The following is a 25,958-nucleotide window of genomic DNA, read 5'->3' on the forward strand; positions in this document are numbered from 1 at the left end:
AAAAGAAAAATTAAAGTGCTAAAAAGGGAGTATGTGTAGAGAAGAGATTCTGTAAATTAGAAAAGCAGAGAAACAGATTATAAAGCAAATAATGCATGTGAAAGAAAAAAGAGAAAACTGACATATTGCAGAGTCGATGTGGTAAAATAAATTTGGAATCTCCAGTAGGTGGTTTTCTCTAAATTATTCATTGCAGCTTCTTAAGTTACAAAAACTAGTAAGATTTCCTACATTCCTTTCTGCTAAATTCTTAAAGGAGCACTCATATGGCACACCTAGGAATCATTTTATCTTATGGAAAATGTTTTATTACCTGGCAAAGAGAAAATTTTTTTTTAAAAAAATTCAGACCCCCAAAGCAATCATCAACAAAATTAAAAGCAATATTAGAAAACAAGGGTCTCAAACATTGTATTTAGGTCATATCTATTATGTCTCACTCCATTTCCCCCATGATTCTAAACAAGAAAAGGTAGAAATAATGACATAATTGCAAAAAAACCTAAAGAAATATTTTCCAAAGCTACAGAAAAAGCTGTGAAATTTTTTTTCTTGGCCTTTTCTAGGGCTGATCCCATGGCATATGGAGGTTCCCAGGCTAAGGATCTAATCGGAGCTGGAGCCACTGGGCTACGCCAGAGACACACCAACATGGGATCCAAGCCAAGCCGCGTCTGCAACCTACACCACAGCTGACGGCAACGCCAGATCCTTAAGCCACTGAGCAAAGCCAGGGACGGAACCTGCAACCTCATGGTTCCTAGTCGGATTCGTTAACCACTGCGCCACGACGGGAACTCCAGCTGTGAAAATTTTAATTGAGTTTTTTCTTACAGCATGTATAAGTTCCTAGGCCAGGGATTGAAACCATGCCATAGCACACCAACCCAAACCTGCAGTGACAACAGCGGATCCTTAACCTACTGTGCCACAAGAGAACTCCAAGTGATTTCCTAATGAATAAGAAATAAAACAGTGAATCAGAGCAAAAATATTAACTACAAAAAGACACAATGATATTATGTTAGAATATTAAACACACTAAATCGGTTCTATATTCTATAAAACTCAAATACTTACTAACACTATCACCACCTCTTAATTGATTGATAGACCATATTCTAGCTTAAAAACAAATCTCAAAAATTAAACAATTCCTTATTTGTAGATAAGATGGAACCACAAACTCAACATTCCATTTTCCAATAATGCATTTTCCAAAGGTACTGAACATTTTAGACTGTCCACTGCATTACTCTAAAGCAGTAGTTCCCAGTTAAGAAAATCCTGTAACATTCCACAGTAGCCTAACATTTTCCCCTGAACATAATATAGAATATACAATGACCTTGTTTTAAGTTTAAAAAAGATTTTACTAACTTTTCATAAAATACTGAATCAAAGTGAACTTCATAAAACAAAAAAGAAAGACCAACTTTACCTTTTACCACCTAACAAATGGCATTCATAATCTTTAAAATAGTTATCTAATATTTAGAATGACTTACAAATCATTTAAAAACTTGTCTTTCTTTTCTTTTCTTTTTTTTTTTTTTTTTTTGTCTTTTTAGGGCCACACCCACAGCATATGGAAGTTCCAAGGCTAGGGGTCACAATAGAGCTGCAGCTGCCAGCCTACACTAGAGCCACAGCAACATCAGATCCGAGCTGTATCTGTTACCTACACCACAGCTCACAGCAACACCAGATCCTTAACCCACCTAGCAGGGCCAGGGATCAGACCCGCATCCTCATGGATACTAGTCAGGTTCACTACCACTGAGCCACAGCAGGAACTCCCTCATGTTGGCTTTAAGACTACAAACAAATAAGGATGATAAAGAATATCATATCATCAAAACAGAGGAGAAACTATTTTTATAACCTGATCTTTGAAATTCAACTTGTATACTGAAAAAAAATTCGGCTGGTTTATTTTTATAATTTTTACATTTCTTTTTAAGCAATTATATATGAGAAAAGGTTTGTAAGCCTGGCCTAGTAGATAACTCTTTGGTTTTGTCTTTTTTAAAATTAATTTTTATTTCATATTGGAGTACAGTTATTTACAATGTTGTGTTTATTTCAGGTGTAAAGTGATTCAGTTATACATATATATCCATTCCTTTTCAAATTATTTTCTCATTCAGGTTACGAAAGAATACTGAGGAGAGGTCCCTGTGCTGCACAGCAGGTCCCTGTCAATTATCTATTCTATATACTGCAGTGTGTATACGTTAATCCCAAACTCTTAATTAATCCCCCTCTCTCCTACCTTTCCCCTTTGGTAACCACAAATTTGTTTTCTAAGTCTGTGAGCCTGTTTCCATTTTGTAAATAAGTTCATTTGTAACATTTTTTTAGATTCTACATATAAATGATACCATATAGTATTGTCTTTGTCTGACTTCACTTAGTATGATAATCTATAGGTCCATCCATGTTACTGAAAACGACATCATTTCATTCCTTTTTATGGCTAATATTCCACTGTATATATGAACTACATCTTTATCCATTCCTCCGTTGATGGACACAGGCTGATTCCATGCCTTTGCTATTGTAAATAGTGTTGCAGTGAACACTGGGGTGCATGTATCTTTTTGAACTATGGTTTTCTCTAGATATATGCCCAGGGGTGGGATTGCTGGATCACATGGTAGCTCTATATTTAGTTTTTTTAAGGAACCTCTATACTGTTCTCCATGGTGGCTGTACCAATTTACATTTCATCCCTTTTGTCTATACTCTCTTTAGCATTTATTGTTCGTACACTTTTTGATTATAGCTGTTCTTACTGGTGTGAGGTGATACCTAACTGTAGTTCTGATTTGCATTTCTTTAATCATTACTGATGTTGAGCATCTTTTCATGTGCTTTTTGCCCATCTGTCTGTCTTTGGAGAAATGACATATTTCTCCATATTATGTACATATTCTGCCCATTTTGTGATTGGGTTATGTTTCTGATATAAAGATTATGAGATGTTTGTATATTTTAGAGATTAACCAACCCCTTGTTGGTTGCTTTGTTTGCAGATATTTTCTTCCATTCTGTGGGTTGTGGGTTTTTTTTTTTAATGGTTTCCTTTGCTGTGTAAAAGCTTTTGAATTTAATTAGGTCCCATTTGTTTATTTTTGTTTTTATTTTCATTACTCTAGGAGATGAATCCAAAAAAGATATTCCTGGAGCTCCTGTTGTGGCACAGGGGAAATAAATCTGATTAGGAACCATGAGGTTGCAGGCTCAATCCCTGGCCTCACTCAGTAGGTTAAGGATCTGGTGGTGGCGTGAGCTGTGGTGCAGGTTGCAGACATGGCTCGGACCTGGCATTGCTGTGGCTGTGGCTGTGGCCGGCAGCTGTAGCTCCGATTAGACCCCTAGCCTGGGAACCTCTATATGCCACAGGTGTGGCCCTAAAAAGGAAAAAAACAAAAACAAAACAGATGTTACTGTGGTTTATAGAGTGTTCTATGTTTTTCTCTGGGAGTTTTATAGTATCTGGACTTACATTTAGACATTCAAACCATTTTGAGTTCATTTTTATATATAGTGTCAGAGAATTTTCTAATTTCATTCTTTTACATGCAGCTGTCCAATTTTCCTGGCACCACTTATTGAAGAGGATGTCTTTTTTTCTATTGTATTTTCTTGCCTCCTTTGTCATTGATGAGTTAACCACACCCACATGGATTTACCTCTGAGCTTTCTATCCTGTTCCACTGACCTATATTTCTGTTTCTGTTCCAGTACTATACTGTTTTGATGACTGTAGCTTTGTAGTATAGTCTGAAGTCAAGGAGCCTGATTTCTCCAGCTTCATTTTTCTTTCTCAAGATTGCTTTTGCTATTTAGGGCTTTTTGTGTTTCCGCACAAATTTAAAAATGGTTTTGTTCTAGTTCTGTGAAAAATATTATTCATAATTTGATAGGAACTGCATTGAATCTGTACATTGTCTTGGTAGTATAGTCTTTTTGATAATATCGATTTTTCCAATCCAAAAGCATGATGTATCTTTCCATTTGTTTGTTTCATCTTTGATTTCTTTCATCAGCATCTTATAGCTTTCAGAACACAAGTCTTTTGCCTCCTTAGACAGGTTTATTCCTAGGTATTTTTCTTTCTGATATAATGGTAACTGGAATTGTTTCCTTAATTTCTCTTTCTGATCTTTCATGATTAGCATATAGGAATGCAAGAGATTTCTTTGTACTAACTTTGTATCCTGCAACTTCCCTAAATTCACTGATAAGTTCTAAAAGTTTCCACTGGCATCTTCAGAATTTTCTATGTATAGTATCATGATATCTGCAAACAGTGACTGTTTTACTTCTTTTCCAAATTGGATTCCTTTTATTTTTCTTCTCTGATTGCTATAGCTGGGACTTCTAAAACTATGTTGGATAAAAGTGTCTTCCAGATCACTTATCCATTTTTCTGCCTCATTTACTCTACTATTGATTCCTTCTAGTGTACTTTTCATTTCAATTGTTATTATTTAACCCTGTTTGTCCTTTATATCTTCTAGCTCTTTTTTAAAATTAAGAAATGTTCATCTTCTTGGTCTGTACCTCCATTCTTTTTCTGAGATCTTAGATCATCTTGACTATCATTACTCTGAATCCTTTTTTGAGGAGATTGCCTATTTCTATTTCACTTAGTTATTCTTCTGGGGTTTTAACTTGTTCCTTTTGTTCCTTCATCTGGAGCATATTTTGTCTTCTCATTTTGTCTAATTTTCTGTGTTTGTGGCCTCCTTTCTGCAGGGTGTAGGAATGTAGTTCCTCTTGCTTCTTGTGTCTGCCCCCCTTGGGGATGCTGGTCCAGAGACTTGTGCATGCTTCTTGGTGGGAGGGACTGGTGCCTGCCCACTGGTGAGTGAAGTTGGGTCTTGTTTTTCTGGTCACAGGGCCATGTCAGGAAGTATGTTTGGAGATGGCTATGAGCTCAGGAAGACATTAGGCAGCCTGTCTGTTGATAAGCAGAGCTCTTTTTTGACCCTGTTGGTAATTTGGTCTGAGATATCCTAGCACTGGAGTCTACAGGTTGTTGGGTGGGGCCAAGTTTTGGTGTCAAAATGACAGCCTCCAAGAGAGCTCATGCCAATGAACACTCCCTGGTACCTCTGCCACTAATGTCCTTGTTCCCCACAGTGAGCCACAGTCACCTCCTGCCTACCCAAGAGACCCTCCAAGACCAGCAGGCAGATCTAGCCTCACCTCAGAACTCTCACTCTTGTAGGAGAATGCAGACAAATCTTTGTGTAGAACATCTTTCATTCTTCATTAATTAAGATCTAAATGTGACTTAATTACCTTACATACTATCTTTTTTTTTTTTTAATTTTCCCACTGTACAGCAAGGGGGTCAGGTTATCCTTACATGTATACATTACAATTACAGTTTTTCCCCCACCCTTTCTTCTGTTGCAACATGAGTATCTAGACATAGTTCTCAATGCTATTCAGCAAGATCTCCTTGTAAATCTATTCTAAGTTGTGTCTGATAAGCCCAAGCTTTTTACCATAATTTTTAGAGTACAAAAGACATCATGATATCGAAATAACAATTTTGACGAAATGAGTACAATTTATATACATCTAGGGATAATTGTCTTGAGGCCAATTTTCAGAATTATTACCATTCTTATGCTCCTTATTAAGTTGTTATATGTAACAAATATCTGTGACTCTTATAGTTTCTGCTATTAATCAGTGTTTCATTTGAGATAAAACCATCATGAGGGTTATGATTTCTAGCTGAGTGATATATCCCAAATGACTGACAGATCTCCAGCTAACTCATCAACTGATAAATATTAAAAAATTTTTAAACTCAAATTTAAATTAAATCAAATTAGTTTAAAGATCTGAATGTAAGACCTGAAATCTTAAAATTCCTAGAAGAAAACACAGGCTGTAAACTCCTTAACAAGTATCTTGGCAATGACTTTTTTTTAATCTGACAGCAAAAGCAATAAAAGCAAAAATAAATTAGTGGAACTATATCATACCAAAAAGCTTCTGCACAGCAAAGGAAACCATAGACAAGATGAAAAGGCAACTGAATGAGAGAAAATATTTGGAAATTATATATCTGATAAGAGACTAATATCTAAAATGTATAAAGAACTTATATAATTCAATACCAAAAAATTAAACATCTAATTAAAACCTGGGCAGAAAACCTGAATAAATGTTTCCCAAAGAAGACATAGAGATGGACAACAGGTACATGAAAAAGGCTCAACATCATTAATCATCAAGGAAATACAAATCAAAACCACAAAGAGATATAACCTCACACCTATTGGAATGGCTATTATCAAAAAGACAAGAAAATAACAAGGCATGGCGAGAATGTATAAAAAAAATGGAGCCCTTGGGAACTGTTTTTGGGAATGGTGCTATCACTATGGAAGATGGTACAGAGGTTCCTCCAAAAATTAAAAGCTGAACTACTCTATGATCCAATAATTATACCTCTGGTTATACACCTAAAAAAACGAAAAACATTAACTCACAAAGATACATGCACCTCCATATTCACTGTAGCATTATTTACAATAGCAATGATATGGAAACAACCTAAGTGTGCTTCAATGGATGAATAGATAAAGAAATTGAAATAAACAAATGTGTGTGTTTAACTTTATTAATACATACATGTGTGTATGTATATATGTATATATACAATAGAATACTATCCAGACCTTAAAAAAATAAAATCTTGCCATTTGTGACAATACAGATGGACTTTGAGGGCATTATGCTAAGTGAAGTAAGTAAGAAGAAAGACAAGTAACAGTCTCTTGTTTGATAGTTGCCAGAGGGTGGGTGGAGGCAGGAAAGAAATGGGTGAAGGGGATCAAAAGGTATAAAGAAAAGAGAACAATGTGTTTTAAATTTTAAAAATGGAGTTCCTGTTGTAGCTCAGAGGGTTAAAAACCTAACATGGTGTGCACAAGGATGCAAGTTCAATCCCTGGTCTCGTTTTGTGGTTTAAGGATCCAGTGTTGCCACAAGCTGTGGTGTAGGTCACAGATGCAACTCGGACCCCATGTTGCTGTGCCTGTGGTGTAGGCCAGCAGCTCCAGCTCCGAGCTGACCACTAGCCCAGGAACTTCCTTCCATATCCCACAGGTACAGCCCTAAAAAGAAAAAAAGAAAAAAAAAAAAAAAAGGATAGAAACCTAGTAATAAGCACAAAGGAAAACAAAATAAAATGATGCAACTATAAAACGGAAAGAAAAAGACCACAACCTATATGAGTTTTTCAAACTTCTAACAAGTTCTTTCAAAGGGAAAAAAGAAAAACACATGACATTTTTAAAACACTAAAGTCGTACATAAATATTACTTTTCCCTTTATTTAATATATGTTAGAGAGGTTAAGACAAAACAAATTAAATGACTAAACCACAATATTTTATTAGCTACCTAGCACTGTTCAACAAGTTTGAGGAGAAAGATATTTAACATATAGCCTTTAATTAAAACATTTGTGAAGCTTTTCTTTCTGGAATCTAACTTACGGAAAGACTCAAAACTTATTTCTAGGGAGTTCCCTGGTGGTTTAGTGGTTGAGACTTGGCACTCTTACCACTGCAACCTGGGTTCAATCCCTGGTCTAGGAACTGAGACCCCATATCAAGCTACTACATACTGCAGCCAAAAAAAAAAAAAAAAAAAAAAAAAAAAAAAAAAACACCAAAAAAACCAGCAACAACAACAAAAACCCTTATTTCTCTATTACTCCCATTATTCTTTACTAATAAAACATTCCCAAAGAACCTAAAACTGAATCTTTTACTCTGTAGGCACTCAATTTTTTTGTTTGTTTGTTTGTTTGTTTTTTTACTTATGCTAACAATGTGGGTATAAGATCTGGAATGAAAATGTGTCTGTTCATACACATACGTATGTATACATATATATATATTTGTGTGCTTAGTACAGATTCATGTGCGTGTTATGTGTTATACTATTTCAATGTGTATGTCTACTTGTATCTGTTTGTTCAGGGATATTTTTCTAAGAAAATAATTTTCTGCCAAAGTCAGAAAGAAGTTAGAATAGACAGAGCTAGAGGTATTCTTGACAGAGTAGCATGAAGGAAATCTTTGGTCCTGGATACCAACACTAGTATGCCCTCAAAAAAAGTACAGGATCAGATGTAGTAATAAAAAATAAGAGAAGAAAACAATTTAGAATGGTGGCTGGTTATCATTACCAGTAAAAAAAAAAGAAAAAAAAAAAAACCACTTTTACTCTCATGAATGACAATACAGAAGGAGAAAGTGAGATTCTTTTGATTACTAGTCTCCTAATTTGAGGATAAGATTAATGCCAGTACTACTTCAATTTTACCTTCTCATTAGATAGACTATAGATACTGTCATCTAACTAGCAAATAGTATCAGAGCCACTAGGTACAATGCTGCCAAAGGTCAGAAAGAACTGGAAGATCTGAATTGCTAAAAAAAGAAAATGAACAGGTGGTATCTATTTCAGAGATGGAAAGGATATATAAAGAAATATTTAGGTAACCAATGAAAGATGAATATTCAATGGCCAGTGAAAAACATTAGCAAAGTGAACAAGAGGAAGGTCATCTAGAAGAAAAAAATTGCAAAGGATGATAGGGAAGACAACATGAAATCATGGGAACAGGTTGCCATTAAAATTACAGCTGGATGTTTACCTGACAAATATTGTGGACGGCTGGTAATAAATCTGTTATGAATAATTCTATAAGGTAAAACACAAACTTTTGCTTATAGGAACACCAGTACCCATAACAAAGTTATCCTTTTAAAATGTTTGGAATATACACAAAAACACAGGCTTAATTACAACAGCCCAAATGATCCAAAATAACATCAAGGAAAAATAACTGCTAACTAAACAAATATCCATTTTGAATTTAATTATATATAGCTCTAAATGTCATTTAATGACTGATGTTGAACAGCCCCTTCAAGCTGAATATGCGTGGTGGTATACTAGCTAGCATTTGAAATTACTCTCATAACACACTTGGGAAAGTATTCTAGCTGAATCTCTTCAATGTCTAAAAAAATACATATTGATACAAGAAGCTTTAGCACTTAAGTTTTAAAACATCAATCTATGATATCAAATCAAGGCAGAAAGGAATTCTCTGTCTTCTATTTTATCCTCCAAGATGCAAGGTATTTTTAGACTATAAATTCATGTATTATGAGACCCAACTAGGCATGGCACATCTGAACAGAGGCCTACACTTAAGCAGGACTTGACAGGTTTCTCACAAAAAGGATCTCTGCTCCTACTCGGGGTTCAGAGTGGTGGTTTCCGAAACACTGGCCTCTGTATACCACGCATTCTCTCAGAGCATGCCCCTGCATGCCCCTGGCATAAAAGGCTGATTTCCCTGCCCGTCTGAGGTATCTGCTCACCAAAGCAACATCCCAGCCTTGTGCTTTCAGCCTCTTCTTTCTTTTCCCACTACACTTTTAATTCTCCTCCCTGGGATGCAATTTCCCCTCCAATGATGAGGTTAACACCCTTCCTAACATAATCCAGCAGCCAGGTTGCCTTCCCTTACAATGCTAGTGTACCTATTCTAATAAATCTACATCACAATCAAGTCTACCAATGACAAAAGTTTGCAAGATAAAACTGAAAAACAAAACACCTGGCTTCTGCTTAGGATACATAAATGGCTAGAAAGAGCACTGTTCCAATCCTTACAACAATGGAATAATGCAAAATAATCTGAAAAATGACCATTTTTCTTAAATCCATCAGAGAGTTAAGCCCACAGGTCAAGTTACCCAAATAACCTAAAATCTAAGGAAAGACCATCCATCAAGAACAGATGGAGGTGGAGCACTTGCCTACCTGGGGAAAATACCAGGCATGATATGGACCAGGTAAGAATCTAGTCAAAATTTTCAGTGAATTGTTGACGGCCAAATGTGGTTTAGGGTGAAAACATAAAACCCATGGGAAGTAAAGACACAAGAAGAATTCAAACACACTTGCAGGCCCTTCTTCACACACCTCCCAGGGACTCAAGAGAAAGAATGGGCGTAGGTAGGACAAGAGACTTCAAAATGCTTCTGGGAGAAGGGAACAGTAACCACCACTGGAAAGGCATAAGGCTGAAGCAAGCCCAGATTCTTCAACTCTGTCTCCCCTAGAGGACAAAAACCTTCAGGTCCTGGGGGAAGTCAGCGACCCTAGATGACTTGAGAACACAAATGAATCCCACAATGCAGCTGGAGGAAGGAGAAAGAAAGAAGAGAGAAAACAACCTACTGTCAAGAAAGAAACCAAACATAACTAGAGTAAGATATACCCATATATCAAAACTCTTAGATAAGGAATTTAAGATAATGATAAATGCTAAAGGCTATCATGGAAGAACTGCAAGGCCACATGCAAAACAGATGGGGAGTTCAGTAAAGTGACAGAAACCATATGGAAGAATGTAATAGATAAGCTACAAACCAAAACAGGGTAACAGATGAAGTACATTTACAACCAGCTTATCAACAAACTCAGTACAGCCAAGGAAACAGTGAACTTGAAAATGCATCAGTAGAAAATACCCAAATTGAAACACAAAAAGAAAACACAAGGGAAAGAAAAATAAAATAGAACACCAATCTAGAACGGTAAGAAATTTCAAATGATCTAACATACATGCAAATGGAGTTCTAGAAGTAGCATAAAAACAAAATGGTGCAGAGAAAATATTTGAAAAGAAAACGTTAAAGAATTTTCCAGAACTGATGTCAGAAGAGATCCAAGAAGTATAGAAAACAACAATCAGAATAAATACCAAATAAAATACATCTAGACATGGGAGTTCCCGTTGTGGCTCAGCAGATTAAGAACCCAACTAGTATCCATGAGGATGCAGGTTTGGTCTCTGGCCTCGCTCAATGGGCTGGGGAACCAGAGTTGACATGAGCTGTGGTGTAAGTCACAGATGCGGCTCAGATCCTGCACTGCTGTGTCTGTGGCACAGGCGGTAGCTGTAGTTCCGGTTTGACCCCTAGACTGCAAATTTCCATATGTTGCGGTGTAGCCCTAAAAACCAAAAACAAAACCAACAAAACAACACATCTAGACATTACAAAATAAAACTGCTGAAAACCAAAAACAAAGGGAAAATCTTCAAGGTGACAAAAGGAAGAAAAAAGATAAATAAAAGACACAAACAGGAGAGTTCTCCAAAGAAACCATGGAAATGAGAAGGCAATGGTATGAAATACTTAATGTGCTAAAACAAAACAAAACAAAAAAAAATCAAACAATGAAGAAATATTTCTATACTGACTAAAAATATCTTTCAAAATTGAAAGAGAAATAAAGATTTATTTCAGGTAAACAAAAGCTGAGAAAATTCAATGCCAACAGGCCAATAATGCAAGATATGTTTACGCAGAAAGAATATACCAGCCAAAAAGTTGAAAAGAAATGAAGAACACTGGAAATGACATAAATGAAGGTAAATATGAAGTTAACTTTTACTGTTTTAATTGCTATAAGAAAACCACTGTTTTTGCTATAACAAAAGCAGTGGCAATATATTGTGTGCTTATAGTATAATACAAGCAAAATGTATGTGAAAAATGGAAGGAAAATATTAGAATATACTGTTTTAAGGAATTTCTACTGTATGTGAAGTGGTATATCACTTAAAGACTGATAATTAAAGATGTAAGTTATAAAGCTAGGGCAACCACTGGGGGGGGGGGGAAAGAGACATAAGTTATCAGTCAATAATGCAGACAAATTCAATGATAAATATACTTAATCCAAAAGAAGGCAGAAAGAGAACAAAAATACATAAAATCTAGCAAGAAGGAAGATTTTAATTCAAGCATATTAATAATTACATTAAATATAAATAGTCTTTTAAGCAACTGAAAAGACAGAGATTGTCAGACTGGATAAGACCCAACTATACTATAAGAAATCCCACTTTACATGTAAAGAAATAAATATGGAAACAGATAATATGTAAACAGGTAAAATGGAAAAGATAAAATATGCAAACACTAGTCAAAAGAAGCTGGAATAATTATATTAATATGAGACAATGTACACCTCAGAATCTGATATATTATCATGGATTAAAAAAGGGACATTTAATCATGAAATGATAAAGTGGTTAACTCAGAAAATTTAATGATCTTACATCTTTATGAATGCAACCAGAGACATTTAAAGTACATGAGGCCAAAACAGACAGAAATGAGGGAAGTAATCTACAATTATAGTTGGAGACTACACTATTCCTCTTTTGATAACTGACAGAATAAGTGGACAGAATATTCCAGAGATTGGAGAAGACCTAAATAACACTTTGAACAATCTTGACAGTTAAAAATCTCTCCACCCACAACAGCAGAATATACATGCAGAGTACATAGAGAATACATGTGCATGAGAAAATCAACCAAGACCCTCCATATATTTGGTCAAACACAAAATCTTAACAAATTTAAAATAACGTAAGTTATAAAACATGTATTATCAGACTATAATTTACACAAATATTAACTCAAAATGGACCACAGATCTAAATATAAAACCTAAGACTACACAACATTTAGGACAGAGCATAAGAAAATCTTTGTGACCTTGGATTAGGCAAAGATTTCTCAGCTATGATACCAAAAGCCGGATTCATAAAAGAAAAACTTAAAAATTAAACTTCATCAGAGTTAAAAAAAAAAAACCTTGAAAAATGCTGTCAAGAGAATGAAAAAGCAAACCACAGAGATGCAATTTTTGCAAATGACATACATGATAAAGGACTTCTACCCAAAATAAAGAACTCTCAAAATTCAGTAATAAGAATGCAAAAAGCCTTTATTATTTTTTCAAATGGGCAGAGTTGAATAGACACCACTAAAGAAGCTACAAGGATGGCAAAAAAGCACTTGAAAATATACACACATCATTAATTACTAGAGAAATGTACGTTAAAACCACACCGAGTTACCTCTACACATCTACTAGAGTAATTATAATTTAAAAACAAATAAAACTTGACAATACTTGACAATTATAATTTAAGAACAAACAATACTTGACAAGTGCTGAGAAAGTTGCAACTGGAACTTTCATACATTGCTGGTGGGAATGCATAATCATACAACCACCTTAAAACAGCCAATTTGGAACTTTCTTATAAAGTTCAATAAACATATACTTACCATACTGACCCAGCAATCCCACTCCTACGTATTTTATACCATAAAATACAACCAAACACAAAAGCCTGTACACGGATATTTAGAGTGACTTCATTTGTAACCACTAAACCCCAAACGTCCCTCATGGGAAATGGATAAAGTAGTACCTCCACACAGTGGATTACTACTCAGCAATAGGAAGGAACTACCAACACAACTAAAAACAGGGATGAATCTCAAATGCAAATGCATATGTGAAAGAAGCAGATTAAAAATGCTACATACTATATATCATTCTACCTATATGACAGTCTGGAAAAGCAAAACCATAGAGGCATAAAACAGAACAGTGGTTGTCAGGGACTAAAGACTGAGAAAGGAGTTGACTACAAGAAGCATGAGAGAATTTTTGGAGTGATGTGATACTCTCTTATTTCTTGATTATTTTTGTTTGTCAGAACTCTCAGAACTGTACACTAAAATGAATGAATTTTACTGCACTTTTTTTTAAAGTGAAGAAAAAATGACACACTTTTAGGACATTTTGAGCTACCTCATTAAAAAATATTTAACTAGATTTTCTTAAATCTTTATCTAGGACACCTTGGTGCCTTTTCCTCCATACCAGAAATACCTTGAATTTAATGAAAATACGACTATTGTAGTATGGCAAAGTCCAAAATGAGCCTTTATTTTCTGACTCTTGAAACATTCCAGGGCTCCATATTCTACACGGTTGAGTTATTATATTAGGCTTTGTACCCTTCAATGTTGTCACACTTTATTTAATTAATGCAAAGTTTAGTATCTACCAACTCTCCTACTAGGAAGCTGGGATTATGACAGAAGGGAAAATATGACAGAATTGTTTAAATTTGTATTCCATCTTAAGACTTCTTTCTGACCTACAATAACATGGATAGTTCTCCCTCAGCAACCACAGGGGATTGGTTCCAGAAGACCCTGTGGATACCAAAACCTGCAGACCCTCAAGTCCCTTATAAAATGGCAAAGTACAATGAATACACTTGGCCCTCCTTGCCTGTGGATGTCAAACCCAAAAATGCAGAAGGCCAAATGAATATTTATTGAAAAAAAATCCACTTTAAACCCATGTTGTTCAAGGGTCAATTGTGCTTTCACATAAGGAAAGTAAGAGGTAGAGAGTGGTATTAACAGGAAAGGATGGATAACTGTGTTCATGTATCAAAAACAAACCAGATACTAAGAAAAAATTATGACACCACATAAAATAGGCTCTAACTTCAATTCCAAATGTCTAGAATTTGCCAGTATCAGTTAAATGCCCTTTGGGTAATGCAATAAAAATATTTTTAATTTAAAAATTCTACTTATTCAAAAGAGTTCACAAAAAATGATAAAAATAAAAAAGAATCTGTGGCCTTTGAAAAAGAAGCATAATACATTCAACAAGTATCTGAATGCTGACTATATATTAATCATTACTTAGACGCTGACTGAACACTGCTTAAACACTGCTCAATATCCAAAGCTAAACAAAATAATACTGGAAAAATGCTCTTTTTAAAGATACAACACACTTCTATTTTTTTTTTAATAGAGTACATTTACCTCAAAGCCAAGTCTATCCTTTTCTTTCCAAAAACAAAAATGTGTTACTTTCTTATCCCAGAATTCATCTGGCTTCACTACACAAACCAGGGACACTTCAGCTGGAACAACATTCTATAAAATAAAAAAAAAAAATTATAAATTATACATGTAAAATGAAAAATTTATTGAAGTTGTAAATTATTAGATATTCATGATTAGGCTAATTAAGAGACCTCTGGAAAATAAATAAGATGTAATAAAACAGAAGAAATACTCCAAACTTCAAAACATACATGGCAATAAAAAAATACTTGAAAGACAATCTGATTCAGAAGACTTTAAAAGACAATGTAATACAGACAGTACATGTGAATTGTTTTTCTGTTCTACTGAATCTAATAGGAATATAGATTACACTGAAAGATAATTTTTAGTTGAGAAATTATTAAATTTGGTTTTCCTATGATATGAAAAATTTTTTCTAACACAATCATCTTGGAGAATTTCTTCCAATGATATAAATTCAATTTTCTCTCAAAATAAGGGTTCTTTTTAATCAACCATTATATGGAGAAGCCAAGACTGTGATTATTACCCTGAAAAAGAGTACAAAGCTAATCTTTGACAAATACAAACTCAAATTAACTATAGTTATTCCTATCACCTAAGGAATGGAAATTAACATTCACTGAGTTAATAAACATTCCACATGTATTTTATCATTAAATCCCATAGAGTTTATCTTTTAAAATGTATCTTAAACCTAACTATTTCTACCACTTGCATTGCCATCAGCCCCAAATGAGTCTGTCTTTTGAGATATCCTCTTAGAAGGCCTTGCTTCGTGTTTTCTCAGGCTCAGAATAAAATTCAAGCCTCCCTCACCAAAGCCAAAAGGCCCTCCAAACTCAGGCCCTACTGACCTCTAGGAGCTTATCTTACACGGCTCTCCCGTGAGCTCACTCCTTTACCACAGCCACACAGACCTTCTTGATACTCCTGAAATATGGTAAGTCTGTTCTCACCTCAGACTTCATTTTTTTTTAACTCAATGAATTTTACTATATTTACAATGGTACAAAAATCATCACAACCCAATTTTACTTTGCTCTTGATATTTCCTTTGTCTGGAATTTTCCTTGTCCTATACCTAGAAGTACTTTCTCAGTTTATTTAGGACTCCACTCTAACAGTCCCTCTTCAGAGAGATCTTCCCTGACCACCTTTATCTAAAGTAGCAACATCTGACTCAGTCTCCTTTTACCATGTGTTTTTCTACATAGCATGTATCACTAACTAATGTTACATTATTTAGTAATTTGCCCTACTGCTTATTGTCTGACTCCTCAAACAGAACACGGGCTTCCCAACGGCAGGTTACCTGATCTATCATGTCACTCCTTTATCTCTATTGCCTATGACAGTGTCCGGCATAAAGCTTTGCTGAATAAATGAATTCACATCAACAAGTGGCACTCATCCTTCCAATTCTACGGAAGAGTAAACTGAGCTTCAGAAAACTAAAGTAACTTGTCCAAGAGAACAGTTATAACGAATGACACTGGAGTGGAAACAGGTCAGTGTGACTCCAAAGTTCTACCATACCATTTCAAGCGTGTTCTTTCTGAAGGCCCAGATAATAAATATTCTAGGATTTGAAGGCTTTAGAGTCTCTGCTTCAACTATTTCAATTCTGTTGACATAGCGTGAAAGTTACCATAAGCAATATATAAACAATAAAACTCTATTTACAAACTCTAGGGCCAAACACTGCTCTAGACCATAAATGGCACTACTAAATAGTAAGTTATATAATTATTATTAATTAGGGTTAAATAGAAAACCTTTCCATTTAAACATGTTGCTGGGCACATCACGAATCTAGTGCTCCTGCAATGACTGGGTTGTGAATAAAGGAAGTTAAAATTTAGGGTAGACTGGGGTTTATTCATATACTGATTGTGGGAGATTACTATTTCAACATCACTGAGTATTAAAGCTGTGAGAAACAAGAGAAAGCAATCCAGTCATTTTAGAAAATATTTGTTACAGGCATGGCCAGCACTAAGCTGTGGGTTCCCAAACAGGTACCTTCTGAAACAAAAGCAATGAATAACTATGTATGCAGAAACTGTTTGACTAGGAGTAAACAAAAGGCTATATTGCAACTTCTGAAAGTGTTAATGATTAATAAATCCAAAAGTTGTTAAAATACCTATCAGAAAAGAAATCGCAAGAGGGGATTAAATCATCCATTGATTGTTCTTCAAAACTGCCACTGATCAAAGTCCAGTTCAAACAGCAAGTCCCAAACAGCTCATCTGCGACATAGTTGAATGGAAGAACATAGGTCATAATTAATGGATTTCTCACCTAATAGTTATTTTAACAACTTGTAAAGAGAAGAATTAAACTTCCAGTTGGGAATATAAAAGTGCTGGGAACATATGTGACTGACACAGGGATCATGGGACACCACTCTACTCCCCTAAAACCTGATGCACTGGAGCCTATGTCCTTTCCAACCCAAGGGAGTGATTTCTAATGCTGAAGGCTTAGACCAGGTATTTAAGAATAAGGTAGTGGGTAGGTAATTTGGGAACCACCTCAGACACACAAAAGGTAAGCATACACTTTTAAGGGATAAAGCCCAGACCTGGGTCATGACTGTGCAGTGTTCCAATAGGGACTCTCTCACACATTCAGCAAAAGAACCTGGGTGAGTTATTTAAAATCCCTGAGCCTCAGTTGACCTTTGGGGATAAAAGAACTAATTCCCAAGTTTGTGAGGATGGAATTAAAAGAGATCATTTATATAGAAAGCTTAGTACAGGACCTGAACCACACTAAGCACTAAAAATAAAAACTAAAATTACCAATTCCCATCTGTCGAATCCCAAATGAAAAATCATTCTTAGTTATCATTTAAAATCTTAAATTATATTCCTTTCCACAGAACCCTAAAGCAGCTCCCAATTATTTCCCAGTTCATTTAAATTTCTTCATCTTTCTTTTGATATCACTGATATTTATCTGAGTGTTCACTATCCCATGTGACAGGCCACATATTGCTCCCAAACTGGCCCACCATCAGCTCCTTTTATTGTATTCACCTAATTTTTGAGCTATCACTAAGTCCGTGTCCCTGCCAGAAATGCCCTTTCCACTTCCTTAATTTAAATTAAATAATCTCTTTCATTTAACTAACTTTTTTTTTTTAACCTTCTATACAAGCCCTTCTAAGGAAACCCAGGTACATGAGAGCAATTTGTCCCTGTTTATCACTCAAATGTTTTATTTTTTTATTTCAGATCACAATATATTCAAAACCCATATAATAAATCAACAAATATTTACTAGGTATCTTACTATGTGTAAGGGATAACAGAACCATCCTGTGAGGAGCACAAGGAAATATAAAACACGAGTCTAGGAGATCAGGGAGTCTGTAATCACAGCTGTTTATGAAATGCTTGTTTGGGAGCTGCTAACATTCCCAAGAACACATCTGTTGAGTACATTTATAGATTAGAAGTAGATATAAGACTGCTATGAATCCTGGTGCTTTTTTGGAGGAAAGTGGCTAACTAAAGGGAGAAACCTCTCAGAACTGAGAAGCCTTTTCTTATTAAACTTACCCGGTCCTACTCCCCATCTGTAGCGTTGGCAGGAGTCAGAGGGAGATGAGGCAGATACAACAGTCTGCAAAGGGCCCCAGGTTAGTCTAATAACCTATTGGCCTACCTGCTTAAATTGCTTAAACATGACATACTATTTTCGGTCATTTACAAACCTTCAGAATAGGGCTGAAATTCATTTTACTACTCAAAGTCAAACCTATAAGAAATGAATTTAAACAATCCAATCTGTGTATTTCAGAACTCAGTCACTGCTGAGAAGCTTGGACACAGTCCAGTAAACGAAATCCATTTGCCACTATTACCTTATCTGTTGCTGTAAAAATAAAACCATTTCCTGATAGTCAAAAATAAAATTACCTGTAGCATTAAGACAACTGTTTTCACCACATTCCACTGTGATTTTCTGCCATCCACAATCACGGTAAATCCTCTAGCCTTACACTTTTCACTGAAATGAAACAAATTTACAGAGTATTAAAACAAGCTTCATATTTTATTCTTTATAATCCTAAATAAAGTTTACAGGGTGAACATATGTGGAGTAGCATTAATCTCATTCAGTTTGGTTTACATGGACAATAAATAAAATACTTCAAACTGTCCCTTCAGTTTTCTCAAGCAATTTATTTTTCTCATTTCAGGAAATATTGACAATTTATAAGCTAACGGTACGAAACTTACTCTAAAGTGTGTAAATTCAACATCTTAAAAAGGGAAAAAAAAATCAAAGCAACATTAAATAGTCTCACCAGCCTCTCAATTTTTTTATCTATAAAATGGGGTCACAGTGAACTAGGTAACCAATGACTGTCAAGTGCATGTTCGTACCTCTTCTTCCTGCCAGAAGTATAAGGTTTGTGAAGTGATACTCTAAAACAGGTAGAAAAGTAAGCTATCATTAAACCATTGGAAATGAGCTCCTCTGTGTTCATTTGGGGAAATTTAATGAGGTGGAGTAACATTCTGTGTATATAATTTTTCAAACTTGAATGCACCACATCTGATCCACCTCTGCTCTCATCTTTGCATTCTTAGTCACCTGAGCAGAAAAATATTATCTTGAGTGTAAAAAATCTTATTGCTATAACTATATTCAATTATTCAAGTGCCAACTAAAACTTCGCAGAAGCCTGCCTAGTAAAATGCAACAACTACATGAAAATACTCTATCCTAAGAACAACACTACACAGTTTTATTATTACTATAATTATTACTCTTTTTTTTTTTTACTTATAAAATCAACTTAACACAAGGATATCAAATGCCCTCCCTCCAATATAGTGGAAGAAACTGCAGTTTTCCAGAGCAGAGCAAGGATTTGCTAGTGAAACTTCTCCCCACTCAAAGTTCTCCCAATTGCCTACATTATAAGAAAGGTTAATAGAAGGCCCTTTCCTGAAATTTAAATCCAACAGTCCAGGGAATTTTACTAAACCTCTCTTACTCTCTCCAAGCATTCACATTAACCTCAAGAGGATTATTGGAGAAGTGATGTCTAATTCTACTAAGAAACAGTAAGTCCACAAAAATGAGGATGATATTGCTAAAGATTTAGAAGAACAAGTGCCTCTGTAGGCAGGGAGAGAAGCTGAGCTTCCTGAGAAAACAGTGAAATGTTCAAGAGGTAAGGCAAACTGAAACATGTGTCCATCAAAAAAAACTTGTACACAAATGTTCACAGCAGTATAATGCATAACAGCCAAAATCAGAGGCAACTCACATGTCCAACAACTAATGAACGTAAAAACAAAATGCGGCAATACATTCAATAGACTATTATTCAACCATAAAAAGAAATGAAGTATGATATATGCTACAACATGGTTAAATCTTGAAAACATTATGCTAAGTGAAGGAAGCCAGATACAAAATCCCACATATTTCATGATTCCATGTATGTTGAAATGTCCAGAATGGGTAAATCCACAGAGACAGAGAGCAGATTAGTGGCTGATGAGGGCTGAGAGGAGGGAAAAATGGAATGAGGAGTGACTACTAATAGGTATAGGTTTTCTTGGGGGCTGATGGCAATGTTATAGAATGAGAGAATGATGGTCGCACAACTTTGTGAATATAATAAAAAACACTGAATTGTACACTGTTAAAAGCACGTTTGTGCTATGTGACATCTTAATTTTAAAATGTTGAAATATTCTATTTTTGTATTTTGCATTATAAAACAAAGGATCTACGAAGCATTTTCTTTTTATTTTTGGTGGGGAGAGGGAAAGAAATATAATGATCACTTCTGGATTATCAACAGCACATAAAGACTTGCTGGGAGAAGCAAATCTGACATCTAATTGTTTGCTGCAGGATAAGGTTAAGGAGGAAGAAAACTAGGACTAGGGAAAATACAAACCCAGAAAGACCAGCTGGATAGAGTGGAGTATGAGTGGTCAGTGAGTGGTCAGAGAAGTGGCAGCAACTTAGGGAATCTACCAATGCATTACGGAAAGTTGCAGGAAGGGGAGCTAAAGCACCCAGAGCTGTCAGTGGAGGGCCTTTCCCGGGACCAGAGCCAAGAGAAGGTGCCATCCCTGTAAGTTGGCACTTTCCTGTCACTGATATCTGCATCTCTGAGGTACAGGCTACACAACCATTTTGTTTAACAAATTATACAAACAACACATTTATATATCAAAGCACACTAAATTGATCTGTATATTAAGACAAAGCAGTGAAGCTCGCAAATACCATCTGTAGTGATCTTAAAGGCATAAAATACTCCAAATTTTATCTTTTGGAGTACTTAAAAACACCCTTAACCACAATTTTCTCTTATTTTACCAAGATAGATAAAGAAAATGCACACAATTCAAAGATACTTCATATTTGAAAGTTGCAAGACCAAGCTATCTTTTGACTTTTTTTTAAATTTCAGTCCTACAAGTTGGGGTGATGGTTTAAACTGTTTTTAACAAGGACATACTTAATTTAGAAGCATATTATGTCCCTTATAAAGGATGTGTTGGAGTAAGCTAAAGTGTTATATTAATAAATTCCTATACTACTATTAATATGTTTATAGTTTTAGGACCAATAACAACAACAACAACAAAAAATCCCTGCCTCCTTGTTTTTGCTCCAAGAGAGGCTTTCAAGGGTGAAGGGCTGAGTTAAAACAGCTGTTGAGAAGGGCAGCTTCTTAACAAGCTCACTGACTGAATAGAGAGACTGTCAACGGATTTTTTGGGTTCAGTATTCTGCAGCTCTTCACTCATTTCTTTGATTAAGGGCTCCTTTTCTATTCTACTCAAAGAGCTCTGCTTATACGTACATAATGGCACTAATTTCACTTACACTTTTATTATAATTGCTTGTTTTTAACTTATCTTCATTAGTTAACATGCTTCCAAAAAAGAATATAGTATTATTGATATCTTGGCAGCTTCCAGCATGCTTTAAATAGAGGCTTTAAAAATGTCAGGCAATAAACATCACATCATTTCTCAGTCAGAATGATGTAACAAGTGACTAAAGACTTATGAGCTTAATATCTGTGTTATTTTTGGGAAGTCATTATACCTCTCTGTGCTCTAATGTTTCTTCTATAATATAAGAGTTTTTTTTTTTTTTTTTTAACAATCAAGAGAACTGACCTAAAATCTAAATTTGAATTTTTTTAAAAAAATTGAAACTGGAGAGAAATGGAAAGGTAACTTCTGATGTTGAACCTCCACAGAATTAGAGTAAGTTGATCCAGCCAACCAGTTGATCCAGTAGTGTGGTGGGGTCCACACGGCCATGTGCTATTCCTTTCCTGGCCCCTGGAGTCTGCTACCCAGTGTTCCAGAAAAACCTGAACTCCTAATTTAGGAAGGACATGTCATCTAAGTCCCTAAAACCTGTTATTTCATCCATTTCACAATTACTTTGCAGCACTTCTCTAAAGAGAATTTAAGTATGGGTAAAGAGTTAGTCTAGATGATTGAAGGTGGTTGGTCTAGATGATTGTTAGGGTATTGTCCAATCCTGATATCCCATTATTCTATAACTGACCAACAAGTTCCCTTTGAACTAGAAAATGCTATAATTTTAAATATACACTGGATATACTGTTGAAAGAAAGTTAAAAAAAGATTTTCAGTATTTCCATATAATACTACATTCACCAGAGTTAATTTCATATGTCTATTATCAACTGTGATAGATCCAGGTTAAACACGAATGAAGACTAAAAGTTACCAATAGATAATGGCTCTGATTATAACAGAGGTGGCTACAACCATGACTACAAACACAGGCTTGGGGTCAGATTGCCAGATCCAAATACTCCTCCAGCCCTTGTCTGTCACAAGTTCTTGGTCAAGATACTTTACCCACTCTTTCTATGCCTCAGCGCCCTTATATGTAAGCCAGGGATAAGGATGATGGTGCTTGACTCATAGGGCTGTTATGAGAAACAAATGACTTACTGTAATCTATTTTTTCCTTAAATACAGAATATTCTTTTCCCTTATGTCTTCCAACCATCACCATGAGTAAATTTTCAAGTCCATTTCAAATTTAAAGTCCTCAAAGGAAAGCAAGACCAGCATAGACCAACTTCTTATCCCTCAAAATAGCATCTACTGAAGGGCAACGTCTGTATTTATTTGACTTTCCAAAAATATGTAAGATGTTATAAGGATGGTCAGCCCACATTTGAGTACACAGAGCTCTGAAGAAACTGTAGTAGTAAAATAAAATAAAGGGCATAAACTCATATCCACTGACTACTGACCACTGACTTAGTATAAGTTACTACACAGGATTATGAAAAAATACAAATAATACACACAGTTTCTTGCCTCAATAAGCTTAAAATCAGTTACAAATGAGAAAAGGTGGGGAGAAAAGTATTTTAATTAGTATCTACTTAATACAGGCACCACCTTTTTAAACTATTACTAAGGAAACAACATACATCTTTGAAAATTTTTTAAAACATGAGACTTGAACAATGTAAAAATTCAAGAATTAGTATTAAACACATCGTAATCAAATGCCTAAAGAGTCAGAAACAGCAAGCACCATAAGTTTGGCAAACAGGTGGAAGATTCTGGTAAGTACCTATATAAAGGAGCTAACAAAACTTAAAAGCATCCAGGGCAAGAGGAATACAAACAAAGTTACTACTTTTTAATTTGGGGAAGTTTCTTAATTTCTCTGCCCTCATTTTTATCTATGAAATAGGGATAATAATCAATCATATGGTTATTTTAAAGGTTAAGTATTTAAAACTAAGTGCTTTGCATGATAAGTGCTCAAGAAATGCTAACTGAAGGGTGATCAAATCTTACACGGTCTTGGCATAGCAGTTAAGCAGGTTGAAAGACTATCCTTGAGAGCACATACCTAGTCCTTGTCTTCACAATGCATCATGTACAATATCTGCACTTGGTATCAACAAAGTAAATGACTAGTGAATTGAATTCACTGTGTAGAAAGGAGAAAAAGGTCATAAAAAGCTGAGAAGGATGACAGAACTACTGTTTTGGCAAAATTAATCTCATACGTATGTGAAAACTGGGGAGAGAATGGGGTCAAAGAAGTTAGCTGGGCTATCACTGCACTAGTCCAGCTGGACAATTTAGCCATCCCTCTACATGAACTTAGGCATATGAAAAGAATAGAGAAGACAGAAAATTTAAAAATACATAGCAAAGAAAGGAAGTATTAGCTGTCATATTTTAAAATGGGACATTAGAAGTTTTCAACACACATTTGTTGAATGAATGAAATGGATATTAAAAAAGCAGTCATCAACAATATAAAGCATGTTTAGAACATTTAACTACAGTGCTCTAAAGTGCTCTGAGGTCAACATGATTATACCTTCATTTGCCAGAAGTGCATTTGCTGAGAAGTTTAAAGGAAGGTGCTGGCTCAAACTCCGAAGCTTGTCTCATTAAAAAATAAAAATTAAAAAAAAAAAAAGAAAGAAAGAAGAAGAGCCACCCTAGTCACACTCTCACAGACTATACCGAACAATCCTAAAGGTTTAAGACCAATCATTGATCAATTAGTGTTGTATTCCTATTCAAATTATCCTCTAATTGCTCTGCAGGGTCCAATAAGCCCCAAGGAGGCTCCTTAAAAGTAGGGAAGGGGGCACTGAAGTGGAAGCAGAGTTTGAGAAGGCAGGGGTGAGGAGAAATGGCTGTGGGCCTTCACTTCTATCTCTTTTATAAAATTTAGCTTCTGTGTAAGATTTTCTTTGAATAAAAATGTCCATAGATAAAATGTTTTAAAAATATGAACATACAGAATACATGCCCCATAGAATTCTGGCAGTTATAAAACTACTTAAATGGGATCCAAATGATAATTTCATCATTTTAAAAAATTACAGAACTATAGAGCTGTTATATTCCCTTTCATGATTTATTTGAGGTCATTTCTACGACTTCATTGCTAAGTCTGATTCGTTCCTTCAACATGCATACAACAGAAACCTAAGTCTCCAAATCATCTTTATTGGCATTACGGATGTGGAAATAAATAAAACATGGCTCTGCCTTCAAGGACCTCACAGCCTAATAACAGAACGACCGAACAGTAAACTCTGTGACACCAAGAAAAGAACAGGAAAAACTGCCTCCAAGGCTCCTTACAAAGGTAAAGGTAACACAGAAGGTTGAGAAACACTGATGTGTATGTTTTCCCACATGTTTTTAAAAAGCAAGTGGTCTCAATTTCTTACAACCACACTTTCTGCATAGTACTGAAACAAATTTCATTCGATAACTGAGTGTGAATATGCTTCTGATTGAAAATTTTGAAATATATAAAGAAATGGTATAAAATAAAGACCTACTACCCACTTATGAGATTTTGGTTAGTGCTAATCTCAATATATACTTAAGTGAAAAGATTTGCAGATTAATTTATATTTATTGTCTTTACCTCCATAAGGGAATCTTGAATTTGATTCTGCTTTCTGAATCATAGAATAATTCCTAATCCTGTTGTTTAAGTCTAAAATGCACAGCAATAGCTGGGAAAACAAAAGAAAAATTCCATTTACCTCTCCTAAAATTTCACACTCAGGTTGGCCCAAATGTATCAGTCCTTAGTATTCTGTATTGAAAACCTTTTATAGGAAATGGGACAATAATGGTTAGTCCTAAGCTCCACATAGAACTGGACATGAGGAGTAACCTAAACAAAAACTTAGTATTCAGGTCAGGCTACAATTAACCTGATCCTCTTCTTTCTTCGCCAACTTTTGCTCAAGAGTCTAAAACAAAAAACAAGCTTAGTTCGGCCAAACTATGTGAAAAGGAATCCAGAAATGCCCCATTTTCAATTACGCTGGGTTAACCATTTGAAATAAGTATGTATCAGGGTTCCCTGATGGCCTAGCAATTAAGGATCTGACACTGTCACTGCTTTGGCTTGGATCACTGCTGTAGTGCAAGTTCAATTGCTGGTCCAGGAACTTCTACATGTTGTGGGCACAAACAAACAAAAAAAAAGAATAATAAAAATTTAAAAAGTAGGTGTGTCATCTTGTCCCTGGTCATTAAAATAAGCATAAAATAGGTAAAAGGACTT

General features: G+C 35.2%; 1 protein-coding gene across 6 annotated transcripts in view; it reads right to left on the reverse strand.

Moving 5' to 3' along the window:
- The window catches only part of SESTD1 (SEC14 and spectrin domain containing 1), a 129,658-nt gene that overhangs the window by 53,281 nt on the left and 50,419 nt on the right, over window positions 1-25,958 (reverse strand). For all 6 annotated transcript variants that reach the window (XM_021075320.1, XM_021075318.1, XM_021075322.1 and 3 more), the window contains 2 exons: window positions 18,773-18,863; window positions 14,793-14,906 (listed from right to left, as the gene is read on the reverse strand). In XM_021075320.1, the coding sequence (XP_020930979.1) occupies window positions 14,793-14,906; window positions 18,773-18,863 (205 nt within the window). The remainder of the gene's footprint in view (window positions 1-14,792; window positions 14,907-18,772; window positions 18,864-25,958) is intronic.

Source organism: Sus scrofa, chromosome 15, assembly GCF_000003025.6.
Source record: "Sus scrofa isolate TJ Tabasco breed Duroc chromosome 15, Sscrofa11.1, whole genome shotgun sequence".
Classification (NCBI taxonomy): domain Eukaryota; kingdom Metazoa; phylum Chordata; class Mammalia; order Artiodactyla; family Suidae; genus Sus; species Sus scrofa.